This window comes from Ciconia boyciana, chromosome 5 (genome assembly GCF_034638445.1).
Source record: "Ciconia boyciana chromosome 5, ASM3463844v1, whole genome shotgun sequence".
In the NCBI taxonomy this organism is placed as follows: domain Eukaryota; kingdom Metazoa; phylum Chordata; class Aves; order Ciconiiformes; family Ciconiidae; genus Ciconia; species Ciconia boyciana.
Window position 1 is genome coordinate 11,262,983 of NC_132938.1, and position 25,799 is coordinate 11,288,781.

The 25,799-nt window shown below is 41.0% G+C and overlaps 1 protein-coding gene across 1 annotated transcript; it reads right to left on the reverse strand.

Moving 5' to 3' along the window:
* Positions 1–12,391: 12,391 nt before the first annotated feature.
* LRPAP1 (LDL receptor related protein associated protein 1) lies at positions 12,392–24,724 on the reverse strand. The gene is made up of 8 exons (XM_072862684.1): positions 24,517–24,724; positions 19,239–19,383; positions 18,722–18,846; positions 17,252–17,372; positions 16,162–16,320; positions 15,552–15,634; positions 12,972–13,148; positions 12,392–12,655 (listed from the first exon to the last, which is right to left on the reverse strand). The coding sequence occupies exons 1-8, from the start codon at positions 24,694–24,696 to the stop codon at positions 12,590–12,592; spliced, it is 1,056 nt and encodes a 351-aa protein (XP_072718785.1). The 5' UTR covers positions 24,697–24,724; the 3' UTR covers positions 12,392–12,589.
* Positions 24,725–25,799: the final 1,075 nt, after the last annotated feature.

Consider the following 25,799-nt stretch of genomic DNA (forward strand, 5'->3'; position numbering starts at 1 on the left):
CCCGTCTAGGAAAGAACTTTTTGCTCACCATAAATTGGTACTAATTTATCTTCCAAAAGATTCACATTTATTGTAAAAACTACTCATACAAAAAGCTGCCATTGCTTATTGCATTTATACCAGATTCATTCCAATATCTTGATTCCTAATTGGAAAGCTGGTAGCATGGGGGTGTGTGTGGTGTGGTCTTTCTTTTTATTTTAATTTGGTTGTAAAGTCCTGTTTTTTTTTTCATATGCAATGACAGATGTAAGTTACCTTTTTCTATAATTCTAAAATCCTGGAGACCCTGGAACCAGTTGCGGTGTTATTAAATGGTGGCATTTTCTTTAAAAATAAAGAACTTGAATGTGTGCAGACAAGGGAATGTGAGTGTGTGCGTGGTAAGTGTACACATATGTTTGCCTGTGTGCATATGTATGTATGTCAGCACACATTACTGATAAAATATATGTATATATCTGAGTGTATAAAATATGTAAAACCTCTATTAATATATTAATGAACTCTTACAAAAGCAAGAAAATTAAGTGCCTGATTTTTTGCAGGCACAGCTTTGTTCAATTTATATGCTTATTTATGGACATGCTTAACTTTACCTGTGGGTAATTCAGTTTTATACCTCACCAAGAGTTCCGTAGCTTTGGCTAAAGTTGCTCAGATTTAAAAGCTGCAATGTCAGGGATGCATATGTGTATGCATACAGACAAGAGCACACACAAACAAGTTATTTAATTTAATTATGTCTATAAAGCAAAGTAATGTGAAGGAACATTTTGGGTACTTGTCTTCTTAAAAACCCTGTGTCAAACCATAGGCTTTGATTTACTAGTTGCTGAGTACCTGTAATTCTTAGCAATTTTCCTGGAGCTGATCATATGTATCACTTTGAAAATCAGGTCTCAGGTTTCTCATACCGAATATCTTAAAATCAAGGTACTCAAAAGAAGCATTCACTTTTGAAAATTGAGTCCTTTATTTATATCTCCAAAACTATCCCTAATGTAAACCAGCATCAAAAGCAGATCATCCACCTTGAATCTAAACTTTCATTGAATAATTCTCTGCTGTCCCTAAGTAGCATAAAACCAGTTCTGTGTAAGAGGATGATGTCTTCAGAGATGCTACAGAATTGAGGCACAGCAGGATGTTATGTTGTAATATAGCTTTATCCACAAGTCTTTGGCATCTTGCTTTTGTACAGTGAGATTGTGATTCAAAACTTGACTTAGTTTCTTGTGTTGCATTGTCTATGTAATTCTTGTGTTCTATGTATTTGTCCTGATACAAAATGTTATTTAAATAAAACGTTATGGCAGTGACACTAGACTAACAAGCCAGTGTACTTATGAAGAAAACAAAATTTTGGCCTGTGATAACATATCAGCTTTGGCTCCCAGAAGTTATCAGGAGTGATATCTTGGGTATTATGATTTTTTGACTGTGCCCTCTTAAGATAAAATATCACAGCCCAATTCTGTTTTTCAGATATGCATTATAATTTATTGGTGAGTCGAAGTTTTGTGCCAGTGAGGGTTTCACTAAGTGACTTAGAAGGAGAGGTGGGTGTTTGTTTTTGAGGCAGAATTTAACCTATAAATTTATTTGAATGTAGCCTCAATGGTAATGTAAAATACCAGAAATCTCTCAAATAAATAAAGATGTGTTTGAGAGTTGGCAATTGCCATTGTCATCTGTCCTGTGCTAAGATGTACTTTTCTGTTTATCAGCCTAGCATATTTCTGGAGGGAAAAGAAATATTTCTTATGAGATTCCCAGTTTAAAAGATTTTTCTTTTTTGACAAATGGACAGTGGCAATCTGCTTTGTAAACATGTATTCAGTATGACTGGAATGGCCTGGACTTACAGCTCCTTGGGACCAGGTTTATCTAACTGAACTGCTATTCAGTTAAGGATCCTCCACTGGAGGACTTGCAGGGTTAAATCTCTTGCTGTGTGCCTATTTATATTTAATACTTAAAATGAGCATAGCTTGCCTGATGCACCGAAATGCAATGTTTTCCATCATAATATATAATGAAGCTGCGGTATTTCTATCATAAAAATCTGTTTACCAGGAAAATATATTACCCAGGTTCTCTACAAAGACTGCCTTTCTGTGTGTTGCTCAAAATTGCTTGCATTGAATCCTGGACTTGCAGCATGGGTAAAGATTTGACACAACAGTAAAGTCACAATAATAATCAGACTGCTGCTGGCCTTACAGGAGGAGTCACAATTTTAAAAATATGTTTTTCAGGTTAAACAGGGCTGTGAATCTGTGCATGCACATGGTTCTTCGTGCATGTGTATTTGTGTATGTCATAGTAACTTCAGCTAGGATTAGCTAGATGGCTGGATATAAATTTATACTTATAGCCTTTGTTAATGTCAACATAATTATCCTATAAGGCTTTCCATAAATGAAGTATTTAACTTTTTAGACTTCTGTTTCTCTTTTTGTATTTCGCTTGAATAAGACAAATAGAACAGATGACTTTCACTTATTTTTTAAATTCAGTTCATATTCTCATGCACTAAATTATATTTAGGCTGCTGAAGCAGGATGCCAAGCCTTACTGTTGCATCTGTTAAAAACTGGTTGGTTGTTGTTTTTGTAGTACCTTGCAGGCCTCCCTGTCAAGTTATAGGCTTGACAATTCTGTTGAAGAAACAAAAGTTTTCTCATTTTGAACAACAGGAGCTCACCGAAATGGAAAACCTTTTCCTAAATAAATAAAATAATGTGCCTTCAACTTCCAGTAGCGAACTGGGGAAAATGGAAGTCAAACCATAATCCTATGAGCCGGCCTGTGCTCACCATGTAGCTTCCACGGGTTAACTCTAGTACTGCTGTTAATGTACAAATAGTTAGGGGTTTATTCACGCGCCTTGCATAAAACTTGTGCATAAGTGATCTAAAATACAGTTTGTGATTGGTACAGAGTGATTCCAGATTCAGAGCTCTTCGCAAAAAAACCAAAAGATCTCCCATGCTTTTGGAGATAAACGTGACTTGTAACTTCTGCTGGTAAAAATTAAGGCTTTGCTCATTTTTAATTTCACATTCTGCCCGAGTCAGATCTCCTCCTGCCCTTAGCAGGAGTATGAGGAATTAATTACCCGAACAGAACAAAGTGATGTGGCTGATACTTCTGTAAGAAGTTCTTGAAATACTTTAACATGGCAGAAGTGCTCTCAGTGATGAGAAAACATACTGTCAGCAAGCGCAGTGTTTGGGCACAACCGTCAGTGTGTTGTGCATCTACCTCTTTGTTTCTGATAGTCCTACTCAGTAGCTTACTGCCAGACGTAACTACTACTTCAGTGGGTTTTATGGCATTGTTCATAAGCTGTTATGGAACGTTTTTATATGCAAGTATTTGGGTGATGGAATCTCTCCAAGTTAACGTGCTGCAGGATGGAGGGCTGGAGTTTGGAGGCATTTAATTGCCCGACGATGCACATAGTAGTTCGGGTTTTAATAGCACTCTGGCACCTAATCGTGGAAAATGCCAGCAGGTGTCTTTAGGCATCTAAATGTGTGTGAAAATCTGCCCCAAGAGTTGTTTGTAGCAAATAGCTTGGAAAAATACCTCGTTTTCCTCTTTGCTGTAAACAAAACTGTTTTAAGTACTGCAGCTTGGAAAACTATACTGGAATCGGAATTATGAGTGATTACATTTTTTTATGAGGTGCTGAAACATGAACCCTTTGGTAAGCACCTTTTCTAGTTTGTCTGGGATAACACACATACTATTGCTAAAATGACCAGAGGAAGAATTTTATGGGTTACAAGCTGCTCATTTCTGTTAAAATTATACACTTTTTCAGATGAAAGTGCTGTTATATTTTTATGTCACCTTTTGTCTGAGAAGATGCTCAGCTCTCATTTGGCCAGTCATACAAACATTATTTTGCAATCGAGGTTGAAAGGAACTGTTCATTTAATGTCATACAGCAATAAGAACAAACAAAACAGAGTAAGGATGGAAGAATTAGAAGTTATTAAACGTATATTTGTAAGGAGCAGCTCTGTTAACGTGTCTTTTCAGCGTAGGTGAGTCGAATTAAGGAAAAGTGCCTTTTTTTAAATTTGGATGGGTTCTGATGGGTTCAGTTTTATGCTTTCCCTGAAAGATGGCAGGCTTTAGGGTAGCCTCACTCTGAGGCTTAGGACAGTGATGATCAGGTGGTTACAGATTAAAACCAACTCTCCTGTGGACTTTTCTTTGAAAGGCTGGAACATAAGTGACAGGGAAATACATGCAATTCACACCCTGGATTCTGATACAATAAATAGCTTTATGAGGCAGTGGGCAGGTTTAGGGAAGTGCAGCTGCCAAGTATACTTTGAGTTTAGTAAAAACTTTAGGGTAAGTGGAAGTTAACTTTAAAACTTACTTGCTTTCAAACATTTGTCTGCATCAGAGCATCTAGAAATAATTCAGATTTATTATCCCACTATGTAGACAGAGGCGTATGTAACATCACCGTTTTACTGAAATAATAAGCATCAACTTATTTGAGGAATGTGCAGTGGGGGGGTGGGATCAGAAAGCAGATTTAGCATGACAGTAATTTGACTCTACAGTACATTATACTGTTGTGAAATCTCTAAAAAAAAAATAAATAAAAAGCCCTAGCATCTGCTATTGTATAAGTTAAATTTTACTCATCTGTGGGCTGAGCTGGCAATTTATGGATAGTTCACATACAGAAAATAGAGCAGATTGCATGCTCAGAGGGAATCTGGCCTTTGGATACTGAAGTTTTATTATGTAATGAATTGCTCAGATTCATCACACATCGGTGTCTCTGTCTGCTACAGCTGGAAGACAGAGGTCTGTCTGCTGCTGCTACAGCAACCCCATGGGCTGCCTTTGGCTGCTGTAAAGGTCTTTGTGCTTTCACTACCAACAGTCAGCGGTACTGGACACAAATTGGGAAGCATGGGAAAAATTCATATTGGGAGTTTGATGGAGAAGTAGGTAGGTGTCAGCAGAGAGCTGGGAAGCAACAGTTGTCCTTTGCCAGCTATTGCACTGACAGAAGAAGGGCAGTGACAGGGTGACAGAAGAGTATTTGAGTCCGTAAAATGTCGTGTTGGGGTCAGTGCTGGAGACTGCCGGAACAGGCAGAGGTTGCTGTTGTGTCCTCAGTCAAACAGAAGGTGTGCTGGCACCATCTCTACCAGGAATGCAATGGGAACTGTGGGATGGTTAATGCCGATGTCCACGCTAAAGAGGCAGACTGTCATGCTGTACATGCGACAGAGTGTGTCTGGTTGTCCTTGCATCAAGTCATGCAAATGGTTCAAGTTTGTACTGTATATGTGGTCTAGACCTTGGAGGGAATTATCCTCCGTGTCTGGTTTTTCTCCTCTGTGGAAAGTATATGAAAGCTTCGTATGCATGTTGGGTAAGGGATGGTGGGAGCTGGGCCCTGCTGTGACACAGAGAGCACCCTGACTTGACACGAAGGTGCACCTAAGTCTGTGTTCAGCTATACCAGTGTTATTTACAATAGCTGGGAGATTTGCTAGAGATGGATCAGGTCTATTGAAAGCCCAGGAACTGGTCTTAGATGATTTTTTGTCATCTTTGTGCTTTTTATGGTGAATACATGAAACTAGTGACCATAAGTGATAGCTGTGAGAAGGCATTTCCTGCAGTGACTGGACTTGAAGTCCCAGGTGGGCTGCGGTTGAGATTTGCTGACACTAGATACTCCTTCCAGGGTGGGTATCTCTGGCCAAGCCCTCCTTTACACGGACAACATTTAACATGTTTAGACCCTCTCATTGCTGTCCATCTGGTGGGGAACTGTCAAGGTGCAAGTTACAGCCTGCAGCTGGCCACATCTTCGGTTTGGACTGTGTCTCTGTATATCAGCATGGTGCTTGCCCTGAGCAGCGCAGGAAGAGCCAGAAGCAACTGGATAAAACAAAACCTGGTGGCCAAGCAGCAAGGTTATCAACGTGAAAACACCGAACTACCTACCCCAGCTCTCAGTCTCTGCTGGAAAGTCACTGGAAAGCTGTAAGTGGTCAAAGCTGAACAGGATGGGTTGCTCGGTTCCTTGGTTTGAAGGAGCTAAAGAGAACTCATGTTTATTCTCACTGTATGCTTGTGGCTAAATATGCTCGCTCTTATTTCTTCTGTAATCCTAGATATGTAGTGCAGCAGTACTTTGATGTGGACTTCTGATCACCCTATTTGGGTACACTGGCTGTTTTTTTTTTCTTTCAAAAACTCTAGCATAGCTGTTTATACAGATGGCAATAAAATGAGAAGGAAAACAATTCCCAAGAATACCTCTGGAAAAATCATGTTCTTATCCTGAATGAATAACTACTCATGAATGAAACCTTTGTTTTGCAGTTCTGCAAAGCTCATTTCTCTGCAGGGGAATGAGGGTCAGTTTGCACAAGACCTGCAACAATCGCTCAGTGGTAAGGGTTTAGCGACACCAGAAAGCAAGGCTAATGCAAACATTGTCCAAGACATATGCACCCTGTATAGATCATCGTTATTAGCTGCTTGAAGAAGGGACTGGAGAAGGGTAACTCAAGTGTTCCAGGCCGCATTTACATGTGTGGAAGGTGTTCAGACTGTTGGAATGTGTTTTTCATGTAAGAATCTGTGTCAGTTTGGTACAGATTAGGAACAGGATATAACCTGAATCTTCCTTACAAAAACTGGGAGAAAATGACAGCATTTCCCACTGCCAGCAACCTGCTGTTGAACTGAGATGAGCAGTAACCCCTGATTCCTAAGCTCTTGCCATGGCAGTCTCTTCTTTTGGAGATGTCACTTTTTGCACATAGTTCTTTTCACTCCCCTTTTGTTTTCTTGAACTTCAAAATGGAGCAAATAACTAGATCGTCAATGGCCCCAGGAACTGGTATGAATGAAGACTCTTTACACTGTGACTGGGCATGTTCAGAATTGCAAACGGGAGTCCCAGAAGTTGGAGCTGAATTGAGGTTGGAGAATGGACTCTTTCCACGTTGAAGGACCGTTTAGTTAATGGCTCTGGTTCAGATGTCTTCTTGAATTAGAAACTGAGATGTGAATTTGGAGGTTAGACTCCCAGATCTGATGCCAAGCATTGCAAATTATTGGGTTTCATATGCAGGTTTCAAGTTCTTAGTGTGTTTCTTCTTAAAATAATGTTGCTCCCTTCCCCCTTTAAAGTAAGTTGCCTGGAAAATTATAACTGCAGAACATTAAATAGCATTTTATTTTAATAAGAAGCTTATTTCAAAGTGATTCAACACTCACTTGCCCTATAGAAATCACCAGGTTTAAGTTACAGTAGACCAATTCTTGACAGGCAACCTTTGAGACTGAAAATGATTAGTTTTATTAAAATGGATGTGTGCAGCTTTCTGGTAAGTTACCACATCAGTGAAGGAACAAAATATCTCCATGCAATATTAATGTATCCATCGTTGTTACGTTCACATGTTAAGCATTAATATCTGTGTACTGTTTTCTTTTTGATTTAGAAGAGTGCTCTTCTGTTGAGTGGTGGGATAATATACATGAAGATTTGGATATGTAAGTGCATTAAGGGCTATTGATAAAAGCATTTGGGCTACAATCATTGCTGTACCAAATGTGGCTCAACTTGAAATATTTACTGTGGATGAGAGTTTATAAATTTATTTTGGCTCAAGTGGACAGATTGTATGAACGCTTCCATTTTACGACTGTGGATACTAGTAAAAGAAATCCATACGGTCTTTTTTTTCCTGTAGATTAACAACCTGCTTCCCAACAGGTGCTGTGAACGGCTGAAATATGGGTTAACTGTGTGTTGTATTTGGAAATGTTGATTCTGGTATTTAGCTGCTGTTTGTTAGGTAACATAGCGTACATGGAAAGTGCAGTCTTTGTCTTTCATAGCTCCCTGTTCTCTGTTACAAGGGTAGGTCTGTTTGTACTGAAAGCAACAGTCTGTTCTATTTATTAACTTATATTTCATGACTTTTTTATTTCTTCTAATTAAATGCTACAGAAAGAAAAATTATATTTAAAAATTATTTTAGAACTGCCTCTGTACTACTTACTGGTAGATTTTTGTACGTGAAGCAGCACCTTTTTAAACAAACGAACCAAACAAACCTGAAACCCAAAAACCTCTCTGAAGCCGTGCCAAATGGTGACAGGGGAGGGCTGTGGATGATGAATATGTTGTGAACCAAGCATGTGAACCGTGTGTTACCTCAGTCCAGGTTAGTCCTGAGCTGAGCACTGTGCTTGGGCTTTTGACACGTGATCCTGGGCTAGGGCCTGCAGAGCTCTCAGCAGCCTGGCTCCCAGTGCAATGCTCTGGTTTCTGGGCACTGTGGCACGCTGGGCCTGGCTGGGGACCTACGCTCTTTCATGGAGTGTCACTGCACCAATTCACCTAAACTCACGTATTGCATGAATGGCAGAATTGAAAACCCGATGAGTTGGGGCCCCTGCCAGCCCCCTTTGGGCCCAGCGGGTGAGATGCAGAGCTGCAGACCCTGCGTGCTGGGACCCAGGCAGCGTACGCACAGGTATGCGTCACGTTCGGGAGCTGGGAGCTGCCTTCTGCTCCCCAGTCAGGGCGCGAAGCTCTTCTGAAGCCCGTCTAAATGCTCAGCTGAGATCAGCTGTTGAGGCAGCCACATCCTGGAAGCTAAGCTGGTTTCTCTGGCTCTTGCTCTTGTCACCTCCTGTGCAAATGCCACCTCACCCTGGCGAGCGGGAGCCCCTCAGAGGCAGCCTGACACGGAGCAAGCAGGAGAGCCCGACCAGGGATCCTGCTTCCACCCGCTCCCGAGCACCCAGACCCGTACCCGCAGGAACTGGGTCACTGCTGGGAGGTGGGGCTGGAAAGTCAGACGGCACCTCAGCTCACAAAATGTAAATGCTCTCTGCTTGGTGAATTTAAATACTCTGGCTAGTGCCTGAGCTATTGGGCATCAAAATCCCTTGGGAGGGGAGAGGGGAAATCGTTACAGCAATGCACCTGCCATAGTGACTGCGCCTTATTTGTCGTGGTAGAATGATGGGATCTGAGCTCCTCTACCAGAATGTAGGACATAGTGTTTATTTTAAGAAAGACTTGGTTATTTTTGTTGTATTTAATGCCTTGCATATTTATGTCCCTCTCATTTCCACCCCCAACCTGTTTAATAAATAAAATCTGTCCTACGTGAAATCACTGACACGTTTATTTAGATTGAGGTTCCTTTTCAGGGCAGAATTTGACAGACCGTATAAAACATAAAACGTTCTGATCTTTTTTCTTTTCCCCCTAAGAAATGCAGTTCTTTCCTCCTTCTTCTACCCTACTTTTGTATTTCAAATTGTTTCTCGGAATGGTTTGAAAAAACTGGTAATTTGAATAATTACAAAAAGATCAGATAAAGTATGGTTAAGGAAGAGGAGAAGGTTCAACCACTGTTTAAAGCTGCTAGTTCTTTCCTATTCGGATGTCTCTTCCATGCAGTCTCACCTATGAACTCTGTTATTCACCTTTCACTAGGTACAGGACTGTAGACATATCTCATTTATACCTTTTTTTGCGGCTTTGAGTTTTTGTTGCTATTTACAGAAACACAAGAGTGGTGACTCAAGCTATTTTTTAACCTTTAATGTCTCAAAGACTACCCACTCTTGTTATTTTGGCCATGTGAATTGTCTTCGGAGGCCTAAAAACTGCAATAATTAAGTGACTTGCACATATATTGATGTGTGTGAGGTGCAGGGCATAGAAACATGAATGAAGTCAGACTTTACCACCCACTAGCCTGTGTACTGCCCCAGATCTCAAAAAGTAGGGAAAGCCCCAAAGGGCCTTGACGGGAATGGAGACCAGTCCGAATGTCCTCTCTATGCTGTTGCACAGTCTAACTCAGCTGCAGACTATTTCAGGGGGAAGTTGGATTCAGGGGGAGCAACCACTGCTCTTTATTACTTTTTCTCCTCTAGGTTTGTGTGAACAATCTTTGGGCCCGATGACTCATTAACATCTATGTTAAGTAACTAACGTGAGGTGACTGTGCTGACCCCAGTCTCCAACTTTGCCACCGATGATCTGACTCGGTCCTAATTTGAAATTACTGTGACATGTAAATATTTTGTCAGTCTCTTGTACTTTGAAGCGTGTGCCAAGCATTCTCTCTGCGGGAGCCTGTCTGGCCTTTGAGCCCGATTACTGTCATGGCACGGTGGGTAAAGACATGGTACAGCCACCACCGCACAGTACAGCCATCACCTCTGTTCACAGCCTGCGCTGAAGCAGCTCTGCCCTTGGAGACAGCCATTACCACGGCTGATCCAGCCCTGGTTACGCTTTCTGTGAATCCAGCCCCTGCACTATTCCAAAATTCTTCAGACATTCTTCAAGAAGCATATTCTATTTCAGGTACACACCTGAAACCCAGCTTTCTGCTATGCCCTCTTGTGCGGAGCATGCAGCTACTCTGCCTGCCTTTATTGCAGGCTGAGATACTCGCGTTGCTTTCCCTTGTGCAACAGATTTCCCCCAGCAGCAGTATCTGGACATGCTCAGTAAAAGCTTTCCCATTCTTGCACAACCCAGCTAGGATTGCTGAGCAGAAACTGCTCAGATTTCAGTGCTTTGCTCAGTTCCTTTCCTCTGCTGATGTATTTAGTGCACGGGTTCAAATCCTTCACCCAGGAGCCAGTGGTGCAGGCCTCTCCACATCCAAGTTACTAAACAAGGCTACAGCCACCAAACACCAAACTGACCTGTGGAACATGGATTTATTTCTTACCCTACCAAAGGAGAAAATGAAGGACGTCGTGATGTCTGCACCTTCCTCACATAGTATAGAATACATTTCTATTGTGTGTTCACCTTGGAAAAAAAATCATGATGAAGATAAACCTGTAAGACACATTAAGGGCTAAAGAAGGCTGAATAGCCCTTAAAGTCATAGTCCGGGGAAGAATTGGTGTGTGGCACCTAGGAAAAATCCAAAACCGTTCTCTTCTCATAAATGTTTTTTTTTAGCTATTTTTGGGTTTACTTTTTTTAGCTTACCAACCAAAGGGGACATACACCATAAACTATGTGAACAGAACCATCCCTCAAATGACTGCTAATATTAACGGTAGCCTCTGTTTCTCGTGATGGGCTGATGCTCTGGAATATAACTGTTAGCTTACATTAAAATAAAAAACTTAAAAAAAAAAAGCATACTGCTGCAGAGGTATTCAGAATCTCAAAGTAAGACTGCTACCACAGTTTTGGTTCAGATCACTTGCACATTATGAAACAGTCTTTAAGTACAGAACCATACTACTTCTAACCCACCCATGGACCCAGGAACTGGATAAATTATACATAGAGTGGCTGATTCTGACTGAATGGATCTCTTCAATATTTGTCACAAATAGGTGTGGCAAGCGAGGCTCAAGGACAGCTTCCTCATGCAGCACACTACAGCGCTGCAATCTGTGAGTGACAGAGCCTCTTAACCAAGCAGCTGTAATGATTTACCTACATCGGACCTTTGCCTTAACCTTGTTCCTGGAACAGTTTCATGTGAAACACTCCTTAGAAATAAAGGGTCAGCATTATAATTAGAGAAAATTTCAACCTAGATGGCTAATGTTTGCCAAAGTTCCGACACACAACAGAAAAATCTGGTCTTGAAAGGGAAAGTGATAATAATCTTTACTGGAGATTGTAGTGGAATATGTGCTCAGAGAGAAGTTGCTTTAGAGAGCCTTCTGCCTAGTCAGAACATAGAAACACATTATTGTGGTGCAAAACTACCCCTCCCGTCTTAAAAACTAATGTGTGAGTGAACTTCAGTTTAAAGGAATAAGCAACATGCTCAAAAAACAGGTCTGGTTACTTCTCACTAAATGAGAGGGAAGCAAAAAAAAGCCTCACCAGTATCTTGTTTTGATTTTTTTAATGACTAAGTGTAACAAAACCAAGCAATCATGAACAAGATAATTGTACACATACATTCAGTAACTTCAGATGTGTTAGTCTATAACTAAATTGTGTGAATTGACCTCAATACTTGTTCCCTCCTTACTCTTCCTCCCCCTCTCCCATGCAAGATTCATACACAGTGCAGCTCTGAGCCACTGCTCAAAGTCAGTAGAAATATTTCCATTACCTTCAGTAGGAAACATAGTAGGCCAGCATTGAAATAAAAGACTTTTCTGGCCTCTGTTTTCACTTTCTGTACCTCAGTGTTTGCTTTCATTGATCAGAATACCTTTCCTGACTATCAGATTAGTATGTTTTTTACTAGCAGGAATCCTCTGAGAGTTCATGTATTTTTCCTTTTGACCTGACTGCTTATTTCAAAGGCTGTTACTTGATTCAGATGCAAGATATATATGATCCAAGACGTGCAACTTAAATTTATAATCTAATCATTTAATTTGATAGTGCAAATACAAAACTGGCTATTAAGTGGACCAAAAAAAAAAATTTCTTACAGGGCAACTCTGTTCAATCCTTATTATTTTAGAAGGACTCCTTGGTAAATCCTGTTCAGAAAACACATTATCTATTTTGTGTTAATAGATTGATCCCATGAAGGGGAATAAATTTTTATAATTCATTGTGTTGAAGACCTTGAGAGATTCTGCTGGATAAGTCTTGCAAGTGCTTCTTTACCTAGCAGGAAAACAAAACACATCAAACAAATTTTAGTAAGACAATGAATTATCGATATCATATATTCTGATTTTGCTATCAGTATATGTGACAACAGGAAGAGCAGAGACCAGGGAGATTTCAGGCATTTTAGAATTAGGTCTATAAAAAACAATTATGCATATCCTGCACTAGACATGGAGCACAGGTGTGCCTTAAACTCCCCCTCTGGAAGTCATTCAATGTGCGTGAAAATTCAGCACTTGCTAATCTACTTACTTACCCTCTACTACTGAGTTAAACTTTCAACATGTATGTACACTGGGTTTATACAGACCTTATATCCTAGTTCTTTTGTCTTTTCTTCCAGCATGGCATATTTCTCTTTGTTTCTGTTCAGATGATCCTTATCTCCAGTTCCCTCTACATGCTTCAGTTTCTGGTGTGAAATCTCTAATTGTTTCTGATAATGATGGTGTTTTTCAATTTTTGCTTCAAAGTGTTTCAGCTCCTCCTAAGACAACAAATACACACAGCTTCACAAGATTTTCTTTCCAAGGCTTCCTCTTTTCTTGCCAAGACATCCCTAATGCTATTTTACTAAGTCAAGCACAGAAAGCTTTTTCAGTTCCCTGCTTCTTAAGGGTGTCTGGACAATACATTATCATCACCACCCAGACACCCTATTTTGAAGGCAGGTGCTGAAAACGTTCCACTGCAGAGTCCTCAAAAGGAGACTGCTGATGGCTGTGAGGTGCTAGGAGATGATAGCAGTGAGTACCAAACAAAAGTTTATACATAAGAATAGTGGACTGGGGGGAGGGAGATAGACAGACAAATTTTAAGAGACGCCTTTTTCCAAAATCAGGTCCTGGATTTGCTATTTTCTGCTCAGACTTAAACATTTTCTGAGTTTGCAGTCTGATATGATGAATCTGAAATAGGATGAATTAATTAACAAACAAAAAGCCCTCTTAGTTTGCCCCAAAGGCAGTAGCCAGACTAACTGTGGTGTTCAAGGACATATCAGAGACAGTCCTCAGATAAGGACACTGCAAGGGCGACCACGGAATGAGTAATGTCTCTACCCACCAAAGCATGCTCTTGTTTTGCTACTTCAAGGCAGTAAATTCAATTTCTCTGTGTCTTAGGACACATCCTCTGTGAAGAGGATATGAACAGTTCAAAGTGTTACACCACCTATGACAGCAGTTCTATGCATTACATCCAGAAAAACTCAGACAAACCCTACAGTGAAATCCCCCTGTTTGGCAGAGCCCACTTAATTTTGGTCACTGGTGTGTTTCAGTCCTGGTGGCCGACAAAGTTGTTCTCATTTCAAGACAATTTGAAAAAATATAAAAATCCATCATCCTAATAGATCTTCTTCAGCTTTTAAAGCAAAGCATTTTTGTTTTCAACATTTCTGATAAGAAAATAGTTTCCTTTTGCTGTAGAACATTCCAGTCTGTTTTACGTACTCCATTCAGGACCTCAGTTTGGGGTTCTACTGCTCTGATGATAAATCATTTTAGCTGCTCCTTTCAGATGACATACCACCAGAGCAGCACTTGCATCTTTCACTATGAAACCCTTATGAAGGCTGGTACTGTGGCCAGTCAGGAGAAGACACAACTTCAGCTGCTCAAACAAGGCAGAACGTCACATGATTTCTTTAGTTCTGCATTCATGGACTTTTTAAATAGGCAGATGTTTCACTGTGATTCTTACTGTCTTACTGTTGTTAGGATGTCCCAACATTCACAATAACAAGACAGGTTTGGTCTGGTGAAGAGGGTTTGCATTAATGAAGATTTCTACTAAAACAGTAAAATTAATAAGCACATATGTGTTCTTGCTTATGGAATTGGGTTTTTCTTTTTCACTGCGGCAGATATGAAGGCCAAATTTACCTCTCATGCAATTGTACAGTCCTGACCAAAATGTCCCACTGAGGTCAGCAGAAGCCTTGTTGCAGACTTCAGCAGGCTTTCCTCTGACACTCTTAAAAGCCGGGCCACTGAAATCAGTGTAATTAAAACATTTGCTTCATAAGAAAATAGGGCTGCATGTGAATTAAAAGAAATAAGATGGATCTTTGACATCTAAGAGAGACAGATTTAAATCCCTGTCCCAGGCAGCGAAAACTCTCTCACTACCTTATCTGGAAAAGAAACTCAAGGTGTCCCTAGCCACATCTTGGAGGGTAAAACAACATCGTAAGTACATGCAACTCCATGAAGAAGCCCTGAAGAGTTACTTCTCCAGGCTATCAGTTAAAATCTATTCTGATAAACAGGCAGAGTCAGATAAAAAAAACCCCCAGTCAGATAAAAAAGTCAGATAAAAAAAAAGTCAGATAAAAAAACCCCCAAGTCAGATAAAAAAAAAACATTTTCTCAATGCAATTTGAATTAAATAAAACCAGTATGAACCCACAGGAATTAATTTCTATAATATTTCCTTGAAAAGCAGTCTTCATCATGGTACTTTTGGGTCAGTTCAACACGGCTCCAACACGGGAAGTTAGCAGTGTAAGAGGTGGTCATAAGAGCAAAACTGTTGGGTATACAAAGTACACTGCTTCCCAAAGAAGTAACTACATTAAGACAGCGGGTAAGAGAGGGAAATCTGGTGCACTGGAAACAAACAAGCAGGGCCTGATCTTTCAAAGATTTAAAATATGCAACACTTGCTAACACAGGATTCAGAATTTTCATTTGGCTGATTATAACAGAACCGTGCATATGACTAGTTACATATATGTTTATGTATTTGAAGTACTAAGAAAGCAGCATGACTCTTTTTTATGGTGTCTGAAGAGCAATATAGAAGTGGCTGCACTCAGAGTAACATCGAGTGTTTCCTTATGTGGGAAAATATCTTTCCATACGAGATCTACTGGAATTCTACTCACCCGAAAAGATTCAAGTTCTTTCTCAGTGAAATTGGCCGATTTGGCCATGTCCCACAAATCAATCACTCTTGGTTCTTCAAATTCTAAACAAACACATACCGCTAAATGAAAATCTGGACACAATGCTTTTCTGCCCAGCTTCTATGAAAGATGAGCACACTTTCTCACATACATACACACAGATATATATAAGCACTGCATTACTAACAGGTCTATTTAGATGAAAAGGGAGAAAAGTCCAAGTACTTAACTTAAAATTACAGTATTGCTGTAGCAAGTATTTTTTAGAAAGCAAAAAACCCCCTAGGAATTGAATAATGGCATTACTTGCCCTGCATGTTGTCTCACCTGCCCTGGGGCTGAAGGTGTAATATCCCTTCTCATGTGGGCATGGAAGACAGAACTATCCTCTTTACAGGTTGTCCCTACCCTTTCATTAGGCTTCCAGTGTTGGCTTCTACATAGAACAGGCTGGCTGTATCTCTTCACCCCATGGTGGTCACACCATGTACTGTGATACTGTGACTACATCTTATTACTTGTCCACTGATTTTAATTTTTTTTTAAATTAAGTTAATCCCAAATAAGCATAAAAACCACTGTATCATACCACTGGTTGTGTCATATCCCTGGTGACTGACTTTACGCAAACGCTCAAACCCCTGATTGATGCTTCTTAGCTTGTCTTTGAGTTCTCTGTGTTTGTTGTGCAAGATTTCCTCTTTCACCAGGTTCTCTTCAGATGGGTTGATAACATTTTTGTGGATATCTATTGAAGAAGAAAAGTGTTATTGATTTTGGGACAAATCCTGATAGGTCAAAAGCTCCAGAAATCCCCCAAATCTGAGGTGAATAAAAGATGGTAAGTTCTTAGCATTTGAGCTGAGTGTAAATAAAGCATCGACACCACACTTCAAGAAGCAGTAATTCCTTTTGCAGGTCGATATTAAGATCAATGCTCCTCAGCGCTCTGGAGGGTGATATTACAGAAATGCCTTTTAACTCCTACTGGCACCAGCCAAGATTTCAGTAAGGAAATGTTCTTATTTTCCCAGGTTAGCAGTATCCCAAGGAAATGGGATAGGGATTGTTGATGAGTCCTGTGCCCTCTTCCCTGAGCATTTCATGAACCAGTCAGGACATCTGATGAAATGACTTCCAGCAGCTTCCAGCTTGGACTCTACAGTGCAAACATCAAACTCCCTATAAGCTTTAGAATACTTTGGCTCTAACAATTTTAGCTAGGATTAGTACAGCAAGCTGGATTCAGATCCTCAATGCTTTAATACACCTCAGGCTCAGTGCCTAAGATATTCAAGTATATCCTCTTGGGCTCCCAGCTGGTGAGATAAAACATGCATGTTCTGCAGACTTTAGGACCACATTTTGCAGCAATGGATCTACGCTTGCTGCATAATTCCAGTAAAATACTATGGCCATCACTGCTAATCTGATGGTATCTTCCCTGCTTGAAATGCAGGCAGAATCAGAAAACTGGCAACATTTTCATTAGCTGGCAAGATTTTTAGCAGCTAATGCAGAACTAAGCCCAGCAAGTATCTGAAAATGTCAGCATCTGCAAGCAGTTCTGACAGAAATGTCAGACTTCAGGAGTTTCAAAGGAACTTGGAAACAATGGAGGCAATGGGCAGAGAAAAGTGTTGTACCAATCTCGAAACATCAGAGAAATGTTCAGGCACCTTCTGTTCTGCTCACGGTCTCCAGCAGAATATTGTATTCATGAATCTTTTCTTTGTGATGCTTAAATTCTCGCCAAAGCTTATCCAACTCCTCATCAGAGAACCTCCCAGAGGTCTTGGCCTGAAAGAAACATGAGCTTATTATGCTTTCCAGGCCAAGTGCTTTTAAGTGCACTCAACTGCCAAAACTTCCCACCTCATTTAGAAAATTATTAAGTCCAGCTTTTCCTTAAGATCTTTTGCTTTAAATCCCTTTATATTAGCATGAGGTCAGGATTTAGATATTGATGGATATGGTGGCTTTATAAAGCTAGACTTGCTATGGACTACCCCGTGAAAAGTGTCTGCCATTTCTATTCCACGGGAAATAATTTAATACAGAAATAAGGGCCACAGAGCTCCATATGCAACCGTAAGGGGACTGCTTGCGTGAGGGATGCAGCATGATATTAACCACAGTCTTTACTTAGTCTTAGTCTACTGACAAGTGAAGATTTTATCACTGCCGTGCATTTGCTCTGCAGTGATTAGTTCCTGACTGGACTACTTGTTAGCAATTAGGGAAGCACTGGTCAGACAGCTGGAGCACTACCCACAAATCTGGTGACTTATTAGCTGTAATGCATGATCAAAAGTGAATGTTTTTGGTACCTATTCAGCCCCAACCCTTTTTTTGCTTAGGGAATATTTCTATCTAATGCACTTTACTGCTCCCCAAAGCACATGACATTATGTCCCTTGCCAGAGCTGTATCTAGTTACAGTAACATTTTAAAACCCAGCAGATATTTTTCTCTGCTTTACTACCACTGCACTAGACTGGTGTAAGAATTCTTTGCTTTACCTGACTACTTGTTTCTTAAAACTTGAATTATTTCATTTCTGAAGATTATTACTTCACCAGTTTTACCTGCCCAGACTGACAGTACACTTTCTATTTTTTATACATTAATGCAAATCCTGGAAATTTTCACTTGAATACCAGGTTGGGAAAGTCCTTATTTAACACCCCCTACTATACATTTCACTTTTAAACAGTCTATGAAATCATTCTATTTTAAATGCATCTTTTTAAAAAAGCCCAGAAATAACAATACGAAAAACAGGAAAAACACCATAGGTATACTACCACACAGTGTTAATAGTCACACAAAGGGAAATCATTACTTCAGTGAAATTTGAGGAAAAACTCTGTTTTCCCTCAGTGGACCCAGGATCTTATCCTCCATGCAGACTGATGCAGGTGTTTTCTTTGGCAAAGAGAAACTGCCACACGTGGTGACCTGGATGCAGGTGGGATGCCTGCAGGGCACAAAGATGTGAGCTACAGAGCACAGCAGCTTGGCTGGTACTTAAAAGCAAAGTAGAAAAGCTATTCAGTTCCAAGTCTGGGGGCTCTAAGAAGACACAGACACCGTTCAATGAAGAAACAGTGATTTCCTATGCTCCAGTTCCTGGAAACCTTACTCACCTTGCTCCATAATTTTTCCAGTCTTGGATCATCTAGTGTATCGCTTTCTGTACCATCTTTAATGTAGTTGGTATTAATTAGTTGAGAATCCTTCTTTCCATTCATTCCATATTTAGTCATAATGACTGCAAGGGAATAGAAGATACAGAAACATTAGAACCAACTATGAATGTATGGAAGATGAGAGACTGGCTACATCCTTGACTTGCAGAGCTGGATTTTGCAGCTCACAGTGGAGAAGTTAACAGTTTAAGATACAGAGGTCCCAGGTTTAATGATCTCTTCTGAAAACATCGGGAGCAAAGGAATCTATTAGCTTCCTGCAGCTCCCTACTGATATCCAAAGAACTCATGCGTGCTCGGTGTCTGGAAAGACAACCTGTTATTTAATGGTTCAAACACAAACACAGGTGTCTAACCATGCATGTGTCTGATGCAAAGTTAAAATCCTTATGCAAAGAAATACCTTAGATTTCAGTTGTGTCTAAGTTTGGCTTCTTTCAAAGATTTATCTTACCATTTAAGTTGCGTCTGAGTTTGGCTTCTTTCTCTCCATCTTCATCTAGTCCTTCAGCCTTCAGTTTTTTCCAGCTTAACTCATCCTTTTCTTGTATTTTTAGATCACTGTGCAACTCTGCCAGTTTCACAGCAGAGAGATGAAGCTAACAAGAACAGAGAAAGGTTTGTATTCAGTTATGTGGAGTCACCTCTTGCTGCAGTGTAACCTCAGAAGCCAGTATAGATGTGCAACCAGTATAGCTGTGCAGCCAGTATAGCACAGCATTTTTTTTTCTTTTACTCTAATGCTATGTATCCATCTGAATTTAAGGGCCTTAAGGTATGAGCCACTGCATACGTAACACCTCTTGCCTATGAACATGGCTATGCCCCCAGCATACTAGTGTTAACAGAGTGATCATGTAGCCTTCTCTGTCAGCTCTTCAGCTACTTGGACAACAGCGAAATTATGTAAGGGTTAAGAATTTGTGTCTTTCTTTGGTGTTCCTTCAAGTAACATTTAAATGGGATTCTTCCCCCACTTTTAATGGGACCGCCTTCTAAAAATGGTTCTACCTTAAAAATGTCCAGTACCAATAACAAAGAATGTAAAAAAACAATGGATTAAATCAATTCAGTTTCACTAATACTCAAAGGCAGTAATGACCGAATTTCTCAAACAACATGCCATTGCCAGCACATGTGCTTTCTTGTGGGCCACCTTCTAACCATATAGTTATAGTGAGTTGGTAAATTTTATTTGTCAGTATGGTTTTGCAGACTGCCAGGACACTGAGGATGGCCTGGCAAGTCAAAGAGCCACTTCATCAGCAATTTTTACTATGATCAAAGTGCAAAATTTTCTAAGATCACTTCTTAACAGGATTTCTGTGCATTAAAAACATACAAAACCTAGAGGTATTCCTGTCCCACATAACGAAACAAAGTGATAAGCTATTGAGGCCGAAGCTATGAAAAAAAAAAATTAAGATTTAAATAAATGATAGGTCAGCTTGAAATTTCGTGAAATACAGCGAAAACAGGAACAGAGACAATGACTAATATGCAGTTGGCTAAGCAGCACTGCTGTAAGTTGAGCCTGAACTTCTAGATTTTAGACACTTCAGTTTAAAACAAAGAAATGTAACATATTAATGCTGAGAGAGAGAGAGAGAGAGAGAGAGTGTACACACACACACACACACACACGTGTACGCACATGTTAATAACAAGAAGGTGAGGTAAGGAAAAGCCCAGAGAAGACAGGAGATCAAAAAACATGAGCAGTGTGACTTCCAATACAGTTCTGCCTGAGCTGTCCGAGTCCTTCTACCTCCGACCACTGAGCAGCCAGATCCTGGGAGCTCGGATCTAGCTCTGAACCACCTGGGATCATCTGTCCTAGGACAAGCTTATTTACTGGTGGGGTTTTCCTTGTCATTAAAATCAGATTTGAGATTATAAAAATTCTCACTTTCAATAAGGAAGCAGCATGTTTAATAAACACAGACTCAGAACTCATTATTTTTAAACATCAGAATGATACTGAAAAGATTCAGCTGTTCATTTGAGCGTCAGCAGGCTATTTGAAAGTAACTAGGAAAAATGTCATTATTTTGAGCTATTCCACTAAATTCCTATTGAAAGGAATTCAGGAACCTATGCACATTATTGTTTCTGCTTTCAGCTTGGGCTGTCCTATTAATTAGTCTTGTGCTACTGAACATAATTATTTTAATTTTTAAACTATGTTTTTTTCCTGTATCTTGCACTTGGCTTACTGAAATAATTTACTTAAAATCTAGAGTAGTTAGAATCATGGGTAAATATAAAATTTATAGAACACATTAAAACTTCTGATCCCTCTAATACTAAAGCAAAGGAGCAACCCTATTGTATTCTTTACTATCTACTTTTGGGGAACTGCTTGACAAAAGCTACGCACTTAGAAGGAACCACTTTATTTATGATTTTTAGTATATGCTAAAGTCAAAAAACCTTAATCATGTACTTATTTGCTTTTCTGGAGCAGGATGACCTGGACAGCCAGAGTATCATTGCTGCGGTGGCACCAAGTAACAATGCTTTGTTCAGCAAGAATTGTGCCCCGATGCTTCAGGAAGAAGACTGAATGAAAAGTTTCCTATAAATTGTGAAGGAAATGACCGATCACCTCAGTAGTTCTGTACTCTAATGTCAGCATTCCAGTAGGGTGGACTTAATATGTAGTTAGGCTGAGCAAATCCAGGAAAAAAATCACCAGCAACAACTTAGATAACAATTAATTCAGCTCCTAAGTACTGCAAAAATAGGAAAATACAATCTTTTAAATGTATGACTTTAACAGAGACACACTATTGTATAAAAGACTACACAATGCCGTTTATGTTAGATACTCTCTGCAGTTAGTGCAATCTCATAAACACATACAGTTTTGTGTTTTCTAAAAGTTCCAGAGAAGAATATCAGAACTTCTAAACACAAAGTTTGGACACATCTTATTGTCAATCAAGCATTTTAAACTCTTAACAAAAACTAAGGAACTACATTAAGCCCATTGTTCCTTCAGGGAAAAAAGAAATTCTATTCAAATTCCTCCGAATTCCAATAATATTTTTCTGATTCTCATTACAATTTAGTATGAAACTCAAGTAACTGTCCTTTTAAACATTATAAATCCTTTGAAACCTGTTGGAATCCCCTTGCCTGTCCCATTTATGTAACACAGAAGTGAATACATAGGCTAATTTAAAGTATATAGCTCAAGAACTGCCTCCTTCAAGATCATCTGATGTAGGACCCTGAATGACACCAGGTAAAAATGTCAACAGGTAAGACTCCACATCACTTTACTAACAAACAGCAGTCATATGTTGCAATAACTAACTAGAAGCAGAGGTGAAAAGCTAAGTTTAATGATTAAATAACAAAGCACCAAGTTCCTTACACTCATTCCTTATGCTGCCTGGACATTAACATCCAAGATATGTACCTGGCGATTCTGGGAATGAGCACTGGAAACCTGTGAAACATTACAACAATTAAGTCGTTTGCTGTTTGCCTGGCTACAATCATTACCTGCAATACCATTATCTACACCCTCGCTTCTGAGAGGAAAGGGTTCTTTACTACAAATTTTTTAGGTGTAACGTGCCCTAGATTCTGGAGCCCACTGCTGCTTTGGGATGGTCAGGAAGCGTCGGTACAAGCAATGCTAAAACTACACCAGTGTCAACAACCACAGCACAATGGATTATTAGAGACTAGCAGGCCAAATCACATACCTTGTGAAACCTACATAGTATTTATCATTGGTTCAAATAACTGTAAAATTAGGGTCTGACTAAGAAGAACTCTCGTATTAAAATAACTTTTTAAAGTTTTTATATAAAACATATACCTATGAAAAGAGATGCTGGAGAAAGATCAAACCCTCCCTCCCTCCCTCCCTCCCTCAGGGAAACAGGAAGGAATCTGGCTTGCCAGCTCCTGGTTCCCACTAAGTAACGTTTTGGGGCTTTCTGAAGGACTGCTTATCCAGCTGTGTGTTGCAATACTGAATTGCAACATCCATCTTTTATGTCAAAGCAAAGGAGTTCCTCATTTTCAGTACTATCTCCACCACTACCAAAATGAAGGAAAGAGAGTTCAGCATTGGCGCACACAAATATTTCAAAGCAGGTCTAACACACAGGCATAGCTTTCCTCTTACTTCAGACCTTGCCCAGACACACTGAAAAATCACTTTCTAAAACACAGGTTGGGTGTCAATTGTACTCAAAGTGAAATTTAGATGGTGGCAAATTTAGTTCAAGTAGGTGTTGCCTCTCTAAAATCTGGCTCACACATACAGAATTTACTAAAGCTTAGTTCTTTACTCTGTCATTTTACATTTTAGCATCTTAACGCAAATGATGTAAAGCATCTCAAATTTTAATTCCAGAAGATCCAGGTATGAAAATGAAAAAAGACTGTAATTGGAAAAATAAGAGGAAACTGACAATCCTATCATTATAGTTTATTTCTAGTCTCCATGTTGTTTATTCTTCAGCTGTCAGTTCACAGGTGGAGTTTCATTATCAACACACTGCCCTATCCCCCATCCCATCCTTCTCCCATTGAAGGAAGGAGTATTTTTGATATCTTCTTTTGGCACGTTGGGAGGCAGCATTATGGCAGGGGCTCTATTTTTTTACTAAACCCAGGGATGTCCTGCCTCTAATTCAATAGCTCAGGCTGGGGAATGCCTGTCCAAGATACAGGAAATCCAGAATTAATGTCAACTATATTCCTTTGCCTGAAAGAACTAAACCTTTACCAGCCATGACCCTAACTTCCATGTTCCACAATATTCAGGGGATGAATATGGTGTGCAGTGTGCTCCTCCCCTCCTGTTGGAACTGTTCTGCTTAGCTGTAATTAAATATTTCCACTGTAATGAAATATTTTTACTGTATTTTCACTTTAATTAAATATGTTTTTAGCTCAGAGTGAGAGAAACTCAAGTATCACTGTCAAAGTTAAGGCTCTCATCTGGGAACGGTGATACCCATTTGCTGGTCCTCCCGCATGTGACTGCATCACTTGGTATAAGTGAAGGTGACATAACCACCAAGGTGGAGGGTTTCTTACTCTCCTGTGCAGGGAGCTCCTGTCCTGTACAAAGTAGGAACTAAGGCCACCGCCTTCAGACAGATGAGAGCATCCCACCCCTTAACGAAAGGGTTAAAGCATTCAACCAGCAAGTGCAGGAGCCAGTCTCAGATCCTCCATGGTACCAAAAGGACTTCACTCTCTCTTCCACTTCCTGGGCATGGGGTTTAACTGCTGGATTTAAACATGGGAAGATCAACACTTCCCATGACACAGATACATATGGCAGGAGAGGGGAAGGAGATACCTCCTGAGAGAGGCCCTTACACAGCACCGCTGTTCCCAGCCCCTGGGATAGCCCCCAGGGAGCGGGGATGCGTGGGTCCTGCTCTGAGCTGCCCGTCAGGGACATCCAGGCCTGAAAACCAAACAAAAGCCACAGCAGCCCAGAGGTTCAACACCAAGCCGGGGCCTGTCGAGGAGACGCCGGGCCGGACAGCCTCGGTTTCTCCTCACACACAAATCCTCCGCTCCAACCGCTACCCGCGCCGCTTCTCCCGCCGCACCCCATCTTCTGAGGCGACTGACAGGGAATGAGTGTCCGAAGCGGCCAAGCCCGACCACGGACCCCGCTCATAGCTCTGCCAGAGCACCCCCTCAGAGCGCCGCCATCGTATCCACTCCTCCCGCGCCGCCTCACTCACCCGCTGCGCCTTCTCCCAGACCTGGTTCAGCCTTACCACCCGGAACTCCCCGGCCTCCCGCCGCTTGGCGCCGGCGGCCGCCAACCCCTCGTTGGCCTCCCGAGAGTACTTGCTGGCCTGGACACCAGCGGCAAGGAGGAGCGCGGCACCCACAGCCGCCAGGGCCCGCGGCGCCGCCATGTCGCTCTGGCCGGGGAACTACAAGTCCCGAGATGCCGTGCGGCTTCCTGCCCTCAGGCCCCGGGCGGACGGCAGCTGAGGGGCGAGCTCCGCGCCCTCCCCGACCAACGAAGGGGCTGTTTGTGTAGGAAAACACGCTTAAAATCCAGTTTAGGTCGAAAATCTAGTGTCTAGTTTGGGGTCTGGGTAGCGTGAGAAAAATTAGGTTTGGGCTGTTTCTCTTCAAGCGGCTTCATGGCATTCTCCTGAGTGCTTCACAAAATGTGGAAATATGCTGAATGTGTCAGTTTTTGTGAGTGGTTTTTTTCGCAGCCTGTAGTAACTACCGTGAATGGTGTCCTGCACCCTCTGTGTCCCTCAGCGAGGTGTTGCGGTCAGCTGTGTGAGGAAGAGGGGACACGATGGGTTTAAACACCACCCCTTTGATTGAACAAAGTTTTCAGATACTAGCGCAATGTTCAAGAGTATGCAGAAAACAAAAAGGCAGCTCAGGAAGGGTGGAAGGCAAGAATGGGGACCAGTTCCCCAGTACTCCCTTTCAGGGGAAGAAGGACTGCCCTCCCTTGGAGGTGGCAGTGGAGGACACCTCTGCCCAACACAGTACATAGGGTTTGATGGTGTGGGGAGAAGGAGGATTGTGAGAAATGTAATGATGAGTAGATTGGGTTCTTATCGAGGGGTGAACTATGGGAATGGCCCTGAGGTCAGTGTGCAGCTCTTGGGCACGAGTGTCCCATCCTGCATGGCGCCAACCTCCCTTCACAGTGCTTCCTCCTCAAGTAGGCAGCCAAGAAGTCCAGTAGGCAACAAGAAATCTTTGGAGGGGATTAAGTCAAGCTGTATTAAGAAAAAAAACATGGTGCTGTGAAAATGCCCAGTATTTAATCCAATTTTGGTATATATCCTCCCCAGTTTTAAAAATATCTGCTAAAATTGAATGCTACTATGAAAGAAGTGCAGGAGATGCAGAGCACACTCCATGTGGGTGTTTCTAAGGGGAAGGCGGTGAAGAAAGCTGTTCCTTCTGTTGTCTTCTTGATGAATCCTCTTCTGCACACTGCAAAGCTTGTGTCGTACAGGGTCTCCGGCATAGTTGGGCATTT